Consider the following 20,340-nt stretch of genomic DNA (forward strand, 5'->3'; position numbering starts at 1 on the left):
GCTCCTCTGATGCCCACTCTGTAAAGCTGTCTCCTTTTAAACTCCTCTTGCTGTTCTAACTGGCTGACGTCCACACACTTGTGCAGTCGTGCCTCGATCAAACCGCTGAAGAAATAACTGTCTCCTTTTAAACGCTTCTCGCTGTCCTAACTGGCTGACGTGCACACGCTCGCAGTCGTGCCTGAATCAAACCGCTGAAGAAATAACCTATGCCATATTCCACTTGCCACTTCTTTGCTCGTTCTCCCAATCTGTCTAAGTTCTTCTGCAGACTCCTTTCTTCCTCAATATTACCTGCCCCTCCACCAATCTTTGTATTGCCTGCAAACTTGGCCATAAAGCCATTAATTCTGTCATCTATATCGTTACCATATAATATGAAAAGATGCAGTCCTAATACCAACCCATGCAGAACACTGTTTGTCACCTGCAGCCTTTATTCCCGCTCATTGCCTTCTACAAATCAACCCATCTGATATAGGTGCTAGCATCTTTCCTGTAAAACTAATGGATCTTAGTTTGTCAAAGGCCTTCTGAAAATTCAAGTAAACAGCATCCACTGATTTTCCTTTCTCCATCCTGCCTGTTATTTCCTCAAAGGATTCTAACAGATTTGTCAGGCAAAATTTTGCCTAAAAGAAACCATGCTGTCTTTGCCCTAATTTATTATGTGACTCCAAGTACCCTGAAATCTCATCCTTAAGAATGGACTCCAACATTATCCATTGCCCATCTTCCTGCCCATTGCTAAACCCATCTATGACACTTTGCAGTTCTGTATCCTCGTCACTGCAGACTTTGCCAAAGACACAAGGTGCTGGAAACCTAGAGCAATATACACAATGTGCTGGAGGAGCTCAGCAGGTCAGGCAGCATCTATGGATAGGAATAAACAGTTGACACTTCGAACTGAGACCCTTCATCACAAATTTGCCGAAGCTTTTTTGTACCATCTCAAAAAAAAAATTGGAATGATTTTTTCCCCCAGTTTTCATTCTCTCTTAGCAAGTGTAATGTTTGATTCCAATATGTTGTTTGATCCTAAAATAGCTTAATGATTTTTCATATTTCACAAGAATATGGTTAACTTTAAGAACAGAGTTTCATTTTATATGCTTCCTATGAATGTTTCTACTCGAAGGTCCCAGTATTTTCTAACATTTTTTCTAATCCAGAATTGCATTTGTTGTGAGCTGCCTCGGGTATATCTTCTCTACACACATACCTGACGGTGTCATGCTAGCATTGCGGCATTTGAAGAGTTGAAGATGAAAGAAATGATAGGGAGACCAGCATCAACTTGGTGTGACCAGTTACTTAGTCATCAGGAACAAAATACATATTCTTAAAGTCAGCCTTTCTATGTAACTATAACAATAAAGATACTCCTTTACATTTAACCCTCCTTTAATACCAACTATTCTATCCTCCTCACATACTTTATTAAAATCAGAAACCCATGGTTTAAGTATGAACTAACATACTATATAATACTGCTCATAGTAGATCAATTGTCATTAACATTGTTGTGCCTGTCCACACTGCCTGTCCTCATTTTACAGGAAAATCATGTTGCATTTTATGGGAAAAACAATGGCCAGAGTGACCCCAATTTAGTCACGTCAAATGATTTGGTCATTATAAATCTGAGAATCTGATGTTATTTCATACATTACAAAATGTTCCATTTATATTACCTCATCCTCATGAACCATAGCAAAGAAATAAAATAACATTATATTGTGTAGAGGTATGGTTCCAACAATGCATATCCAGTGTGTATACTGCAAAATGTCTTAAATGTTTGGGAACAAACGCAGGGAAAGGAGGGGATAAGAGGAAATTTTGAAGGCTCCTATATCGAGGAAAAGCTTGAGGTGAACTTGCAAACCAGAGGTAGGATCTGCCACACTGCTTATATTGACATGACAAATGTTACGTTCCTGAGGACATAAAACTAGTATGCTCACCTAAAATGTCTGCAGATTGGGTCTTACATTGCACAAAGTATTCTAATTAATTATTTTAAGATTAAACTGAGTCGACGATGAACCTTACAATTTCAGTTAGCACGTGTGGTGGGGACTACGAACAAGAACATGAGCTCTTCTATAACAATCAAGGACAAAAAAAATGCGTAACGTAATTTATGGATGCACATTTATTCCATAATACAGGTGTCCCACGTTTTTCGAACGTTCGGTTTACACCACCTTGCTGTTACAAAAGACCTACATTAGTTACCTGTTTTCGCTAAAAGGTGTTTTCACTGTTATGAAAAAAGGCAGCGCACGAAAAAGGCAGCATGCGATAAAAGGCAGCGCGCGCCCTGAGCAGCCAAGCTGCTCCCCCAGAACTGCATTCTAGCCGGCAGTGCTTAAACATGTGCCTGTGAGCATCTGTGCTTTATGTCGATTTAGCATCGGAAAAGCCTAAAAGAGCTCGTAAGGGTTTTACACTTAGCGTAAAACTAGACATAATTAAGCATTTCGATCGTGGTGAACGAAGTAAGGACAAAGTGAGTTTGGCTTGTGGAAGTTGGCGAAGATGATGTTGAAGAGGTTTTGGCATCCCATGACCAAGAACTGATAGATGAAGAGCTGATGCAATTGGAAGAGGAAAGAATGACAATCGAAACCGAATGCAGTAGTGAAAGTGAAGTGGTCCAGAAACTGAACGGGAAAAACTGCGTGAGATTTTTGCTGTAATTGACAACGGTGCAATGTTTGCAGAAAAGTACGACTTTAATTTGAAAGTGTATGTAGGTTTAGGGCATATTTGCAGGATAGTTTGAGTGCTTACGAAGAACTGTATGATAAGGCTAGCAGTCAAGCATACTGTCGTTTTTCAAGCCTTCCACATCAGCAACAGCAGACGACGAACCTCGACCTTTGACATCAAGACAGGCAGATAGACATAGAAAAAGATGACCTGCCTGCCCTGATGGAAACAGACGACGATGAGATCACACCCCAGTGTCCCACCACCCCAACCTCCAAAGACTCAGCCTAAAGGCTGATTTATACTTGTGCATCAAATCGACGCCGTAGATACGGCATAGCCGCAAACCCTACGCAGTGCCTATGTGGATCCCTACGCCACAGCCTGATGCGCACCTCTCCCAAAATGTAACTGCGTGTCACGGTAACGCAGACCGCAACAACTGTGATTGGTCCGTTTGGTAGCATCGCATTTCCTCCTACACTGCAATAGCTTCCCATTGGGTGACTGAAGGGCAGGGAAGGAACTCTGGCTGCAATGCTTTCCATAAAGCTTTACAGACCTCCGAAATTATGGAGGACACATTTCACTTTTACGAGAAAAGACGCTTGCTTTAAACTTGTTTACCCCGAGAAAGACTACCATGACCATGAAGCCTTGCACGGGCAGGTATGTGTGCATGCGTGACGTGCCTGAATTGCAGAGCGACGCAGACACACCAACGCACAAGTATAAATGCTCACAACGGCATAGCCCACTTGTGTAAGCTATGGCGTAAGCTGGTACGCACAAGTATTAATCAGCCTTCACACACCATCATCAGTGTGCTCGCTGTCTTCCCGATTCCAGTAGGTGATACTACACTGTACATACATTATTTCTACTTTATAAAGGCTGTGTACTTTTATGTGTCATTTGGTATGATTTGGCAGCTTCATAGCTTAAACGTTACTGGAGACAGTGCTTCTGCCGAGAGCACTTGCGCCGAGTGTTTCTGCTGACAGTGCATGCTTTTCGCTATGGTGGACAGTGCAATGATTGCAGAAAAGTATTTCTACTTTACATAGGCTCTGTATCTATTATATCATTCCTGCTTTTACTATATGTTACTGTTATTTTAGGTTTTATGTGTTATTTTGTGTGATTTCGTAGGTTACTTTTTGGGTCTGCGAATGCTCACAAATTTTTCCCATATAAATAAATGGTAATTGTTTCTTCACTTTATGACATTCTGGCTTACGAACTGTTTCATAGGAACGTTCTACCTTCGGATGGCGGGGGAAATCCTCCCAGGAGGGGGGAGAAGATGGCGGTGCGACGACAGCGCATGCGGCCACTTCAGTGATGAATATCTGTTAGTTGTCAAGTAGGGGACCATGCACAATCCTGACTTGATGGAGACAGACGTGAGTGCACAGCGGAACACCTGGAAAACTTCTGAAATGACTGCTTTGCTATCGCTGCTTCTGTGTGGTAACCAGAATCTCCAGAGTTGCAGGCCCCGAAATCCTCGGCTTTGCCTGTTTCAGCGGCCGGGGAGAGGTCGAAGGCGCTTGGCAGAGGATGGCGTTCGGGAGGCTGTATCGGAGAGGCTGCTCGGAAGCTCGGAGTTTTCGGACGGATGGACTCAGGGTCGGCTGCTTCCAAGGTATCGGCAAGTTGACGGTGCCTGGAGGTTTATGGCAGGGAGTTTCTCCCTTTTGCCACCTGCTATCATGGACTCGGGAGTCGATCGACTTGGGACTTTGAGAACTTTTTTTTTTACTGTGCCTATAGTCTGTTCTTTATCAAATTATGGTATTGCTTTGCACTGCTGTAACTATATGTTATAATTATGTGGTTTTGTCAGTGTTCGTCTTTGGTCTGCCTTGTTTTCTGTGACATCACTCCAGAGAAACATTGTATCATTTCTTAATGCATGTATGCATTTCTAAGTGACAATAAAAGAGGACTGAGCGTTCTCATAATCTAAAAAAAACCTGTACTGAGGATGTGCTTGCCGACCTTCCAAAGATCTTCAAATTTAAGTGCCTGCTAGAAAGATCGAAAGGCAAGTTTCATTATACCTTTGCAGTAATGAGACGTTTCTCCAGGTTCCATAAAATCCATCTTGTTTACGGATGGGCATGAAGCTGCACCCTAAAATTCAAACCCCAACCCTGCTCCACATTTTATCCCATTTCCTTGTCCAGCCTGGAATCAGTGGGAATTTGAATGCCTGTTTAACAGTAGATATCACTAGGTACAGCATCAAACAGCTCCACATCCTTCAAGGCCTTCTATGACAAACTGCACCAAAGTCCATCATTATACCCACGTCCACAATTTGGAATTTAAATATGTAAGGCTCCATAATTATTGTCTTTACAATAGTTTATATACAGAAACACAGATATTCCAGAGAAAACTGTGGCTGTTTCTTTTAGCCAATAAACTGGATAACTCTTTTATATTTTGTCACAAGATTTAACAGAGTTCTGATGAAAGACCATTGCCCTGAAGGTTCATTTCAGGTTTTTTTTTCTCCACAGGTGCTGCTGATCTGTTAAACCCTGCAGCATTTTCTTTCACGTTTCTAATAGTAACTGTGTTTTCTTTTGACTGTTGTATTTGCTGGCTCAAAGACAATTTTAGAATAATCTTGTGGTTAGATATGGATGACTATTTGTCTTTGTTATTGATTCAGTTTATGCACAGTAACATGAGAACACTGGTTTGTAGACACTGAATGGTCACTTCTTAACCGAACAAAAAATTCATGCTATTTCAATGGGAAAATAATTCTCCGATTTTAACTTTTCATCATTGATGGTTATGTTGCATTTTTCTGCTGTTTTTGTATTAATAAAATACTTTCATTTAATGAAAAAAAAATAAAATTTAGTACTGAACAGGATACACCAGTGTCACTCAATATTTCAATTGTTAGTACTTCAGTGCTGATTTCAAAAACATGACCATTATTATGAAAAACTCACCAGCAAGACAGACAAGAGTAACTTTCATAATAATTAGGCTTTCAGCGGTATTTAACAACACTGTTAACTTTGGGGAGTATGTTGGGAAAGGAAATAGTTATTCTCCAAAACAGATGTTCAATAATAAGTGCATTTGGCAAGTCCATCTTATAATATTCATACACAGATGCAGAATGTAGAAAGCTTCATTTGCCAAATGACCTTATCACCTTCTAGATTTTTTATATCCTAAGCTCCATATGGTTAGTGCACATTGATGATAAAATCTCTGAGATAAGTAATCTCCAAAGTGATAAATTATTAGTGGGTGTATAAAACTGTGCAAAATGCTCCATTTCTCAGATTAAGCATAGCAACATGGAAGATTACAGGTTTAATTTATTTCAAATTTGTGCATTGATCTAATCGACATTTTGTATTTCTTCTTCAGCAGCAGAGTCACAAGCGCTATAGTGTTATGACTAGATTATAAATCACTGTATGCATTATGAGAGGGGGCAAGCAGATATAAATAAAGTAGGACTGTAACCCTTACATAAACAGCTGTACTAATCCATTAACATGCCTGTGGAATCTTTTGTCTGTCTGGGAAGAAACTGAGTTGAGCTGCCAGCTGTTGTTTAATAATATATTGGGGGCTGTACAAAGCAGATCTGCTTCTCATACTCAAGCTTCTCAGTGGTGTGAAGTAGTTTGTTACCACTTCACTCTATTTACAAATATGTTGCTATCTGGTTTCCGTGCTGGTACATACTGGCTCACTAATCCACTGATGTGATATAGGAGTGCTGCTGGCAGATTAAGTACTGGCTTCTTAACCTCTGACCTGAAAATTTCAATTCATGAAGCAAACCATTCAAAACAAAGACACCCGTTCAGCAATTTGAAATGTATATCCATCCCTGTCTGGTAGATTGTGTTTCTTGGACTAACAAGATCACTGCATTAGTAAATTCAGAATAAAATAAAATGTAGCACAGCAAACTTAAAATCAAATTAATTACTGGACGTTTGGATTAGTTACAGCCAATAACCGGGTCCTGGGGCCCTGATCCCAATTTCACATACCACCTTCATTTAGAAGAGTTAAAAACAATTTTCAAGCAAAAATCTTCCTAATGAATTATTTTTGGGTTCTGTTTGTTAGGAGCTTTCAGGTTCAAAGGTTCATTTAGTATCAAATCATACAAATTCTTCAGTTCTCCAGGTACCATGAAACCAAGAAAAAAAGGAAAGGCAGCACAATCGTCAACTCCCAAATCCCACCTCCTGCACAAAAAAAAAACAAACACAAAATGGAACAGGCACATTGACCCCCAAATCCCACCTCCTGCACAAAAAAAAACAAACACAAAATGGAACAGGCACATTGACCCCCAAATCCCACCTCCTGCACAAAAAAAAACAAACACAGGCAGGATTTTCTTTTAAGGAATCCATGCTGAGTTCTGCCTATCTTTTCATATGCCTCCAGGTACTCTGTAACCTCATCCTTGACAATCGACTCCAACAACTTCTCAACCACGGATGTCAAGCTAACAGGTCTATAATTTCCTTTTTGCTTCCTTGCCCCCTTCTTAAATAGCGGAGTGACATTTGCAATCTTCCAGTCCTCCGGAACCATGCCAGAATCTATCGACTTTTGAAAGATCATCACTAATGCTTCCGCAATCTCCACAGCTATTTCCTTCAGAACACGAGGGTACATTCCATCTGGTCCAGGAGATTTATCTACCTTTAGCCTATTCAGCTTCCTGAGTACTTTCTCTGCCGTAATTGTGACTGCGCACACTTCTCTTCCCTGCCACCCTTGAGTGTCCGGTATACTGCTGTCTTCCTCAGTGAAGACTGATGCAAAATACTTGTTCAGTTCCTCTGCCATCTCCTCATCTCCCATTACAATTTCTCCAGCATCATTTTCTATCAGTCCTATATCTACTCTCACCTGTCTTTTACTCTTTATATACTTGAAAAAGCTTTTAGTATCCTCTTTGATATTATTTGCTAGCTTCCTTTCATAGTTAATCTTTTCTCTCTTAATCACCTTCTTGGTTTCCTTTTGTAAGGTTTTAAAAACTTCCCAATCCTCTCTTTTCCCACTAATTTTTGCTTCCTTGTATGCCCTCTCTTTTGCTTTAACTTTGGCTTTGACTTCTCTTGTCAACCACGGTTGCATCCTTTTTCCACTCGAAAATTTCTTCTTTTTTGGAATATACCTGTCTTGCACATTCCTCATTTCTCGCATAAACTCCAGCCACTGCTGCTCTGCCGTCTTTCCCGCCAGTGTCCCTTCCAGTCAACTTTGGCCAATTCCTCTCTCATGCCACTGTAATTTCCTTTTCTCCACTGAAATACCGATACATCGGATTTCGGCTTCTCTTTTTCTAATTTCACAGTGAACTCAGTCATGTTATGATCACTGCCTCCTAAGGGTTCCTTCACCTCAATCTCTCCAATCACCTCCGGTTCATTACACAATACTCAATCCAGTACAGCCGATCCCCTCCTGGGCTCAACAACAAGCTGTTCTAAAAAGCCATCTCGCAGACATTCTACAAATTCTCTCTCTTGAGATCCAGTGCCGACCTGATTTTCCCAATCTACTCGCATGTTAAAATCCCCCACAATTATCATAACACTGCCCTTCTGACAAACCTTTTCTATTTCCAGTTGTAATTTGTAATCCACATCCCTGCAGCTGTTTGGAGGCCTATAAATAACTGCCATCAGGGTCCTTTCACCCCTGCTATTCCTTAGCTCAACCCATAAAGATTCTGCACCTTCCGATCCTATATCACCTCTTTCTAATGATTTAATATCAGTTCTTACCAATAAAGCCACGCCTTCCCCTCTGCCTACCTTCCTATCCTTCCGATACACCGTGTATCCTTGGATGTTCAGCTCCCAGAGACATGCATCCTTTAGCCAGGTCTCAGTGATGGCCACAATATCATACCTGCCAATCTGTAGCTGTACAACAAGATCATCCACCTTATTCCTTATGCTGCGGGCATTTAAGTACAACACCTTAAGACCAGTATTTGATACTTTTTGCTTTGATTTCACTTCAACTTTATTGCACTGCAACTCATCCCAATGGCTACAAATTTGCCCCATCACCTGCCTGTCTTTCCTGACATCTTTACTGTGCACTATCTTAGATTTATTTCTGTTTTCCCCTTCCTCCGCTCTATCATTCCGGTTCCCATCCCCCTGCCAAATTAGTTTAAACCCTCCCTAACAGCTCTATTAAACTTTCCCGCCAGGATATTGGTCCCCTTCAGGGAATAACAGTTAGGAAATGATCAAGTCAGGCTGCTAGAAATTCACAACTGGTCATTAGTACTAAAGAACATTTGCTTGCAGCAGCAAATTATTCTCTGTCACCTTCAACATGCAGTCATCAACATACAGTACATAGATTGCTACTGACTTCAGGTGCATTTCTAGGGAACCAATATTAATGAAATCAAATTACAGTAACTATAGGAAAATGTTTCACAGAAATGCTCTAAGTTATATCCTGCACAGGGAAGTTTTATTTTTTTTAAAATCCTGTTCAGTATTTGACTTGTTTTCACCGCATTTCCTTGTCTCATCTGTGAGTTAAGCAGAAGTCCCTTCCAGTTCTATGACAGTTTTATGTTGCACACCCCTACCATACAATTGAGCAGTTTAACAATGATGAATGCCTTGCTGTTTGAATCTTAGCTATTTCAGTCCTGCCGAAGAGTTTCGGCCCAAAACATCGACTGTATTTTTTTACATAGCTGCTGCCTGGCCTGCTGAGTTCCTCCAGCATTTTGTGTGTGTATTTCAGGCAAAGTTAGTTTTCTTTAATCACTGACTAGTCGTGTCAGAATTCAGACAGAAAATGAAGTAAAAAAAGCACTACTTAATAAATTCACATACTATATGGTTATGTAATTCTCTGTACAAGTCTATTTATACCAGAGCAAAGAATGTAGGCCATGGTTAAATAATGAAATAGAAAATGAAGACCGATTCATCTTCAAAATTGTTCAATTTGTCATTGTTGCTTAATCGGCAATTCCCTTTAAGAAACAAAGTTTATGATGAAGCCAAATGTAATTTTCTGTGCTTGGACTGTGCTGAACATCCAAAGGCTTTTCTTTTGTCATTTCATGATCCCTTATCTTCTTGAGCTGTGCTGTCAAATTCTTTTAACAGAAGCATCTATGTAATTGCCACAGCATAACTTGTTTATGTCTCAGTTGTTCCTTGTTTTATCTTTTACCTGTGCATGCTGAAATATGCTGGAGCAGCTTTGGGTTGACAGCAAATCTCTCGTGTGATAAATCCGGAAAAAGTTAACCATTTGTATCATTTAAGCTTACAGATGGTCGGAGAATTTGGGAAATGGTGATTCAATGAATGTTGCTTATGAAAGGAAATGAACGTTGAGTTACGTAACTGGCAACAATGACTATCAATCGAGTCAGGTTATATAAAAACAACCAAACATTTGTTAAACACGGATAAACAATAAAAAACAAACGAAAACCTTAACCGGAAGTTAACTGCTATGCAGCTGTTCAACAAATCGTCACTCGCTACTGGTTCTTAAAACGATAAATGCGAAAACAGTTCTCAAAGCGGTAAAGTCAAATACAGTTCTTAAAATGGTAAATTCCAAAGTCCAACAGATTTATACATTCATTTGGGAGAGACTTCTCTGGAGAAGGATTCCTTCATAGACGCGACTTTCCTGCTAGTTCTGTCCAAAGGATTCACGATGAAGGAAATAAATGGCTTAAAACAACTGACCTCAATTCCTTCTAGAGAGCAAATCCTGCGTGAACTTCCTTGCTCTTTCGGCAGGAGTTATCTTCGATGCAGGTCGCTACTTCTTCAACGAAGACTCAATAAGTTCGATCCTTTGTTAAACTACCGAACATTTCCAACTTCTCTTAATCCTTCATATCCTGTACTTCGATAAAGTCTTCACTCTCTAATACTACTGAAAAGGTACATCAACAAATCTGGCAGAAAGGGTAAACTGCCAATCCAGCACTATTGTACCTTACAATAGAACATAAAAGTCCGTTTTAAAAATGAAACTGCGTCATAAAACAAATACGCAATAGAACAGAGACATGGATGAACGTTCTAGCTGGAAAAACTAACTGCGTCACCAGAGGTCTTCCCTTTTATACCCGTGGTGAACATGTCATCACGTGACCTCACATAGGCAGGAAAATTACATCAGGTGACCTCCAAAAGACCATTACACCATTCTCACAAGAAAGTCACAAGATATCCTTGAGGTATGTAACAGTTGGATGTCAAATTTCCAATAATGGCAGCTTGGTAGCATGTAAAATAAAGAAGGAAATTAGCTTTGAAAATCTTTCATTCCCTTAAAAGTCTGGGATGATATCTGTCCTTGTAATATTCTGATGCAGCTTCTGTCAATTTGATGAATGTTGCATGAAACATAACCTAAAGGGTAGGTTAGGTCCTTAAAAAGGAAAGTTTGACCATTTTTCTTTACACAAAAACTACAGAGTAATACAGCACGAAAACCATAGAGTAATACAGCACGAAAACTAAAGAGTAATACAACACGTAAACCATAGAGTAATACAGCACGAAAACTATAGAGTAATATAGGGCAAAAACTATAGAGTAATACAACACGTAAACCATAGAGTAATACAACACGTAAACCATAGAGTAATACAGCACGAAAACTAAGGAGTAATACAGCACGAAAACCATAGAGTAATACAGCATGAAAATTAAAGAGTAATATAGGGCAAAAACTATAGAGTAATACAACACGTAAACCATAGAGTAATACAACACGTAAACCATAGAGTAATACAACACGTAAACTATAGAGTAATACAACACGTAAACCATAGAGTAATACAACACGTAAACTATAGAGTAATACAGCATGAAAATTAAAGAGTAATACAGCACAAAAACTAAAGAGTAATACAGCACGAAAACTATAGAGTAATACAGGGCAAAAACTATAGAGTAATACAGGGCAAAAACTATAGAGTAATACAGGGCAAAAACTATAGAGTAATACAGGGCAAAAACTATAGAGTAATACAGGGCAAAAACTATAGAGTAATACAGGGCAAAAACTATAGAGTAATACAGCACGTAAACCATAGAGTAATACAGCATGAAACAGGCCCTTCAGCCCAACTTGCCCATGTCAACTGCAGCATCCTCCCTGCTCGTCCAAGTTGCCTGCGTTCAGCTAATAACCCTTCAAGCTCTTCCCATCCATCTTAAATGATGCTATTGTACCCTTCATTTTACTTCCTCTGGCAGCTCAGTCCAGGTTCTCATGACCTTCTGTGTAACAAAGTTATCTCACAGGTCTCTTTTAAATCTCTCCTCCTATCTTGCATCTGTGCTCTCTCGCTTTAGACTCCCCAAACCTTGGGGATAAGACTATGATTGTCCACCATAACCATACCCCTCATGATTTTATACAGCTCCAAGAGGTCATCCCCCTTTCCCCTGCACTCCAAGGAATAAAGATCCAATGTGGCCAATCTCTCCCTATAACTCAGGCCCTCTAGTCCTGACAGTATCCACATAAATCTCTTCTGTGCCCTTCCTAGCTAGACAATGTTTTTCCTATAACAGGGTGACCAAAATGGTACACAGTTCTCCAAGTGTGGCATCACCATCAATTTATATAGTTGGAATATAATGTCTCTCCTTCTAAACTCATAGCCCGGACTAATGAAGGCCAGCATGCTAAATGACCTTCTCCACCCTTATACTTTAATGTTGAGCTGAAATGATGGAGACATCTCAATCACATGGCAAGAGACAATGCTTCATGGAGGAACTCACTCCGGGGAGAATTTAAGAACTCTCAAATTGTATTCATTCACTTAGCTACATTTACTCCAGTTAAATAGCTACATTTTATTTGTCCTGGAAGCAGGTTCATCTCTACACCCTAACTACAAATCCCTTGAAAGGTTAAGAAAGCCAACAAAACTTCCCCCTTTTGCTTCATCAGAGATTTACTTTTATCCTCTGCTGTTCTCCTCCCCCCCCCCCCGGTATTCCCCTTCAGACACGCCAGCCTTCACTTTCTATTGCTTTCCTATTGCACGTCAACAGCCAGCCACAACTGGAAGCCAATCAACAGTGGGACTTGATTGCTTTCACCATAATTACTTAATCCTTTGTAACTTTAGCCACTTGCAGACACAGAATAGCACAGGCACAGCTGCTCTGTTTCTGTTAGCTTTTCCACTCCTCCTAATTTGCCCCCTTCTTTTCCTGAAGTCACAACACATGCTGAGATGAGGATCCAAGGACAGCACTTATCCTCTGCTACTCTGGCTAAGAGGCCAAATGTGTCAACGTTGTTGGCAAGTGTTAACAGGCTGAGTCGCCGGGGCAACCGAGCAGAGAGCTGACAAGATGTCATATGTAGTGAACGCTGCGGACACCTTACTGTGAACTCCGCTGAATAGCAGCCAGAGAACTGGTATTTGAAGTCCTTTAGTGGTCTGACTGGGTTTCCGATTATTATTTAATGGTAGCAGACCATACAAATCCAGTAGTGTCATTGCAATTACTGAAGGCAGCTTTTTATGTTACATTACTGCTACTTTTATAGAGCAGTCTCATATTCCCCAGAAGTCAGAAGAATATGGAGCTCTGTAGGATGTTAGCAACTGTAGAGAATTCACAAAGTGTATCCTGAAGTGTTTACAAACCTACCCCACCAAGTAAATATGGCAATGTGACTATTTGAATTTTGAAGAAGACTGTTCTGGAAGCTGAGATTAGCTAATGCTGACCTGTAGTGGTGTGTAGCATATTTCAAAGGACATAATTATTAATCACCAACGGTTTATTGCAGACTTATAAAAATTCCAATAATGATAAATTAAGCTTTCAGGAAAATAGAACCGAATTGTGAGAGTAGATTCTGTCTGAATGATTCTAATTTCAAGGAAAGTTGTGTTAGGTTACTCCACAGTACACAGCAAATGATCCATTTTACAATGCAATCTGTCAAATGGTTATAGAGTAGAACAAATGAGCAACAGCATTCCAACAATGTTACAGTCTTTAAAAAATGCTGAAGTAGTTCTACATTCTTATAATTATTCTAGTCGGTAAGTGTCTATGAAATAAACTGGAGGGATTTCCAAAAGATTGATCTTCTGCTTGCCTGCTGTTTACCTGTTTCAGATGTCAGCAGATGACAAACTGATCAATCATAGAGCATTTTTTTGCTTCTAGAATCACTTTTGCCAGTAGTGAAATCTTAGCACGAAAACTTAAATTGCATGTGACTATAATTACATTTGACTTACAAATAAGCCCTGCTTGGTTCTAAACTGAATTGTGAATGATTGAAACACTACCTTCTGCCAGCAGTCAGTAATTGATCACCCTGACTCTCACCATATCAACGTCACCAGCTAATTTTCCCTCAGTGTTATCAAACCTCAATGTATCACCATTGTATAACGAACCATAATGAAAAGTAATAACAGTACATAGTGTGACGAAAAACCAAGTTATCAGAAGATTGATGCTAATGAGAGAGAGATAAGGGAGACAAATGGAGAAACGTTCAAAATGTTGATGAGAGAGGAGAGAGATTAACGAAAAGAGACACAATTCAGAATATTGACAGACCGGTTGCTTTGAACCTGAACTGTTTGAAGTTTGATGGACAGGCAATACCCCAGCAGAGGGATAAAAAGAACAGGTTCGCTAAGGCATGACAAACACCACGAGATCACGAGATAACGAGACCCTGGAAGAGTGGTGTGCCCCCACAAGTTGGTGAAAGCTTGGAGGTCCGGTTCATCGGAACCGACCATAGACGCACCGGTTGCAAAGGTACGATCGGTGGGAACCTGGTGTGTGTGTCCGCCCTTGCCTGGGTGCCGGGTTCACCGCGGAAGAACAGTCGTATTCGGAACGGAGGGGTCACAGTCGGTGACCACAGTGGGATAGAAGACATAAAAGGGTCCGCCCGAAACCACCTGTGAACATCAAAGGTCTGCTTGAATCAAATTTGCATCTCTCTCTCTCTCCAACGGCACAACAGCGATTACTGTGAACTGTACTAAGCTGAACTGAACTCTGTGTCACTTGAGACTGATCATTTTACCCCTAGACTGCGATAGAGCTTGGTTGATTCCTATTACCCTAGTTCTGTGTACATGTGTGTTTTATCATTGCTAACCTGTTGCATTTATATCCTTACAATTGGAATACTGTGTTACTTATTTCTTTAATAAAACTTTATTAGTTTCGAGTAAACCAGACTCCAACTAGTGGTCCATTTCTGCTGGTTTAGCAACCCAGTTACGGGGTACGTAACAATAGTAAGTTCCACAAAATGTTGTCAATTATGTCCAATAAACATAATCCAGATGAAAGGTGCCAAATAGAAAGTCTACCTAACAGGAACTTCCATACAAAAAAATCTGGTGAAAATTAATAGGCAAGGACAAATGGTGAACTTTGCTTGCAGAAAACTGTAAATTCCTTGGTGCAAAAATTTTAGGTTTAAGATTAAAGCAATAACCTCCTAATTCAGAGGCAGAAGTACAACCAACAGGGCTAAACCTTGATTTGTGTACCTCATAAGGAAAACGTCTCATTTGTAATATAATTATTAGCTTATTTCTAAAGCATGTAAATCAGTTGATTGTATCAGTTATGATGGTGATGTTGGATTTGTTAACAGATGAAACAGAATTCCTTAATATTTTTTATAAGTAAAATTGGCTCTCATTTCCTTTTAAAAAAATCTTTGTTGTTTGTTCCTTGCTTCTACTTGGTGGGTTCGTTATCAGGGGAATACAGATGGAAGTTGCTAGGAGTACTAATAATGCTGATATTCAAAAAAAAAACTAAATTAGTTTCCTTGTAAGTGATTCAATCTTAAAAATAATCTAATCATGCTGCCAAATAAAGAATGAGTTTATGGCTCAATCACATATGACGTAGGGAAGAACCGACAACTTCATAAAATATCACCATAATCTACAGTACCAGCCTGATCTGGATAACTGACTTGCTCTAAGAATCAAAATAAAACTATAGCTCGAGGGACAGGGATGACTAAAACATTCCCCGTGGTTTGGATTGCATTACATGATAGAATCTATACTGAGAGGAATGGTACAATTAAATATAATTGCCTTGTAAAGTCATAGAGTCATATTCATACTACATAGAAACAGGCCCTTCAGCCCAACTGACTTATGCTGATAAAGGTTCCTATCTAAGCTAGTCCTATCTTCCCACATCTGACTCATATCCCTCCAATCCGTTCCTATCCATGTACCTATCCAAACAGCTTTTCAATAGCGTAAATCTCCTGTCTCATACACTTCCTCCAGCAAAACATAGCATATCCTGACCACTTAAAAGTTGCCCCTCAGGTCCTACTAATTCTTTCCCCTCTCACCTTAAATCCATGCTCTGTGGTTCTGGATTCACTGACACTGGGGAAAAGACTGCGTATTGACCCTATCCAATCTCCTCATGATTTGATGCACCTCTATAAAATCATCTCTCATTGCGCTAGGCTCCACTGAAATCTCAAATTGCTCCATCTTCTCCATAACTCAGTCCCTCGAATCCCAGCAACATCCTTGTAAATCTCTTCTGCACTCTTTGCAGCTTACTGAAATCCTTCCTGCAGCAGGGTTACCAAAACTGAGCACAATATTCAAAACACAGCCACAGCAGCATCCTGTACATAACATTCTCACTTCTATACTTAATGCCCTAGCTAATAAAAGGGCAGCATGCTAAAAGGCATCTTCACCACCCTGTGAAGCCCGCTTTCAGGGAATCACATATTTACTTACAGTTCCCTTTTCAGTACAACACTTCCCAGGGCCCTACATTTCACTGTGAAAGTCCTACCTTCACCTGCTTGGCATTAATCATTATCAGAGCAATGAAGACCAAGTTTTCAGGCAAACTAGATTAAGAGAGTGTACAAACAGGTCTTATTTAAATTTACAGTGTATGTAAGCAAATGCAAAAAGTATACCAAGCAAGATTGGTAAACTTCAGATGTAATTAACTAGAATTTCAATGTACTCAACCATTCTGAAACATTTTCACACCATTACAACAAGTGACGGACAACACCTGTAATAAGATTTAGCTCCCTCAATTCACAAGCAGTAATGTCTGAATTAAAACTCTTGGATAATCCAGCCAGTATATTAATCCACAAAATAGGTGAAATCTTACCAGCATCTTCAACTGAGAAATAGAAGATATCACTGGTGGCATTTTCACCTTCACGTAGAACATAAGAGATCTTCATGTCATCGATGTCAGCTGTTAAAATAGAATTGGCAGGCAATGAATTTGATGCACTATCAAGTGAATCATTATCTTCTAAACGCACATCAAGTACGGTGGATTCTGGTTAACTGGGCAATTGGTTAATCAGGGCAGTTGTGTATTTGCGACAATTCTTAAAGAACAAAAACTAAATTGAGAAAATAGCTGGGATTCTTTTCGTAGCAGTCATAGTCGTAGTCATACTTTATTGATCCTGGGGGAAATTGTTTTTTGTTACAGTTGCACCATAAATAATTAAATAGTAATAAAACCATAAATAGTTAAATAGTAATATGTAAATTATGCCAGGAAAAGTCCAGGACCAGCCTATTGGCTCAGGGTGTCTGACCCTCCAAGGGAGGAGTTGTAAAGTTTGATGGCCACAGGCAGGAATGACTTCCTATGACGCTCTGTGTTGCATCTCAATGGAATGAGTCTCTGGCTGAATGTAATTTAGGTTATTTGGGACCCTATGTCACTTAACTGGGGAAGGAGACTGTTGCTGAACAGTTTCTAACTGATGTAGTTAAATGCTATACCGTGTTTAGACCAATCAGTTTTTAAATAGCATCAGTTGCATGTCTTTGTGTTCGAAAAGTAGCGATTTTTGCCACTGACAGTTAGCAAGAAATAAGCAGTAAGACAATTCAGAACTGTTTTGCTTGCTGCTGTTTCAAGCATTCAGGCTTGGAGATGCCAGAAACGGCCAGGAGTGAAAATGAAACAATTTCACTACTTTAACAAGTTAACAATTACGAAGTATTTTAAGGTACTCACAATCATCTTGAACATTACAATGAAAATGAAGAATTGGAGGATGCAATCACCTAAAACATGATATGAAGGTAGTCTACTATCTGCACTGTGTGTTAGTGCTGATTTGTTCACTTGCAGCCAATCGCAGAACATGGTGAATGAATTCCACCATCCATAAATGTTAGGAACTAATACACAGTTGTATAGTACTGTAGGGGTATTAAAGGTGTTCTAATTTGTTCTGTATTTCAGTTAAATACATAAATTGTCACTTAGTTAAACAGTAGCTCATCTTTTTTATATACCTTTTAACTATTTCTATGAAACTTTGGCTAATGGGGGTAGCCACTTAATTGGGTCAAAATGTACTGGTCCCAATGTGCCCCAATTTACCAGAATCCACTGTATATGAAGTAAAGCTAAGTGAAAAAAATGTTAACGTTCCAATAAAGAAGTTAGCTAGTTAATACATGTTTAAAATCAGCGCTTGAAAAAAGAGGTACAAATTATCATTCTTTGCAGAAGTGTGGTAGATGGGAAATACTAGAAGTAACAAGTCAGAAAGTAACTGTGAAATAATTAGCTAAATTCATGTTTTAGTGTTGTGCCTTTTCATGAATTTCTAATGACCCTCTTTCTCACAGCACCGGTCTGTAATTCTACCACAACTGATTTTTTTAATAGTAACATTATTCTGAGCAATCTTTAACAGTAAAGTGTTGGGAGATGTGGTGCGGATGCTCTTAATGCTGAGCAGAGAGAAATAGAGAAACACAAACTTAGGGAAAGACCTCTATGTCATAAGATGGAAACATGACCACCAATAATCAGACAAAAACTGCAGAAATTCACAAGAGAAACAGAGGGTGTGGGTGTGAGTGAGAAGGGAGGAAAGCTGAGGCTAAAGGTGTAACAGAATTCAAAAGAGACAAAGCAATGAAAATATTTAAACGTGCTGGTAAGAATATTAAATTTAAAACAAAAATCAAAGTGGCAGAAGACCTTTTCAGTTCAAACAACATCTGTGGAGGCGCAGGGATGGTCAGCCTAATTCAAAACCTTTCATACGGACTATATACTGCTTGTACTGCTGAATTTCTCCAGCAAGTTGTTTTCCTCTTTATTTTTGCAATCTATTTGGTCTAATTATGGGTGATTGAGAATGAATTAGACCCAACATGGACAGGGATACTTGGGAGCAAGATTTATTGCAGAAGAGGAATGAGCACAGTTTTGGATAAGCCCAGGGTTTTGGATGGCAACTGCAATGAGAGAGTATCGGAAGAGTCGAATCTGCCTATGACATCAACACATATCAGAATTTCAGCAGAAGGCAAACTAAAACATGTAAAAGTCAGTTATGTTAAGGAATTAAAAGACGTTCTTTGCAATAGATAGGTTTTGCCATCAGATATTGAGCTCTTGACAAACTATCATATTGAGATTACAGTGTGGTTTAGTGATGGTTTCAATCAGGAGAAAGATAGAATTAGTGGCTTCAACCTTTCGAGTGTTAAGTTGATGGAAAAAGTGGTTCACTCTGACTAGAAAAACATACAAGGTCAGTGGATCTGTCCAATGCATAAAAACTGGTCTCTTGAGTTCATCATTATTGGAAAGAACTGGAAAAGATAGGGCTTGCTGAGTTCTGACAACCAGCACACAGAACAGGAGACCTCCAAAGGCCATTGATACAGCTGCTCGAGCTGCTACCTCACAGCTCCTGTGACTCAGGTTTAATCCTGACAGCTAGTGCCGCTGTCTGCAGTTTGCACTTCTTCTCCTGTGACCACAAAGGTACCCTCTACATGTTCAATCACCATCCACATTGCAAAGATGCATGGGTCAACGTGCTAAATGGCCCACAAAGTGTTGGTTAATGGTGGAACCTGGAAGGAGCCGGTGGGAATGAGTGGATTTTTTTTTAAATAGAATTAATGGAGGATTAATATAAATGACTGCTTATGGTCAGAGCAGACCCAGTCAGCAAGACAAAGTAATTGATTATGGACTTCAGACAGGAGTATTTGGAGAACACACATGGGTCCTCATTGAGGGGTCAGCAGTGGAAAGAGTGAGCAACTACAAGTTACCAGGCTTCCACATCTCAGAATTTTTACCCTGAGCCCAGCACACTGATGAAGCCATAAAGAAGGCATGCCAGTGGCTCTGTCTCATTAGGGGTCAGAGAAGATTGGTGCTTTACCAAAGGCTCCAGCAGCCTTCTACAGATGAACAGTAGAAAACATTGTGATTGGTATGCAGCCTCCAATGCACAGGATCGAAAGAGGCTGCAGAAGTTTGTAGGCTCAGCCCTTTCCATCACAGGCATGACCCTTCCCACCACTGAGAACATCTTCAAGAGGCAGTTCCTCAAGAAGGTGGCATCCATCATTAAGGATCCTCAGCATGTGGGATGTGTTCTTGCCTCATTAGTACTAGAGCCTGAAGAAACATACTCAAGCTGTTTTAGCAACAGCTTCTTCCCTCCAACATAACATTTCTAAATGGTCCAGGGGTTCCACATTGTTATTTG

The 20,340-nt window shown here is 39.8% G+C and overlaps 1 protein-coding gene across 1 annotated transcript in view; it reads right to left on the bottom strand.

Annotated features, from left to right (window-relative positions):
• The window catches only part of frem3 (Fras1 related extracellular matrix 3), a 170,918-nt gene that overhangs the window by 143,970 nt on the left and 6,608 nt on the right, over positions 1-20,340 (bottom strand). The window contains exon 2 of the mRNA XM_063047320.1: positions 16,953-17,042. Coding sequence (XP_062903390.1) covers positions 16,953-17,042 — 90 coding nt within the window. The remainder of the gene's footprint in view (positions 1-16,952; positions 17,043-20,340) is intronic.

This window comes from Mobula hypostoma, chromosome 4, assembly GCF_963921235.1.
Source record: "Mobula hypostoma chromosome 4, sMobHyp1.1, whole genome shotgun sequence".
NCBI classification, from domain to species: Eukaryota; Metazoa; Chordata; class Chondrichthyes; order Myliobatiformes; family Myliobatidae; genus Mobula; species Mobula hypostoma.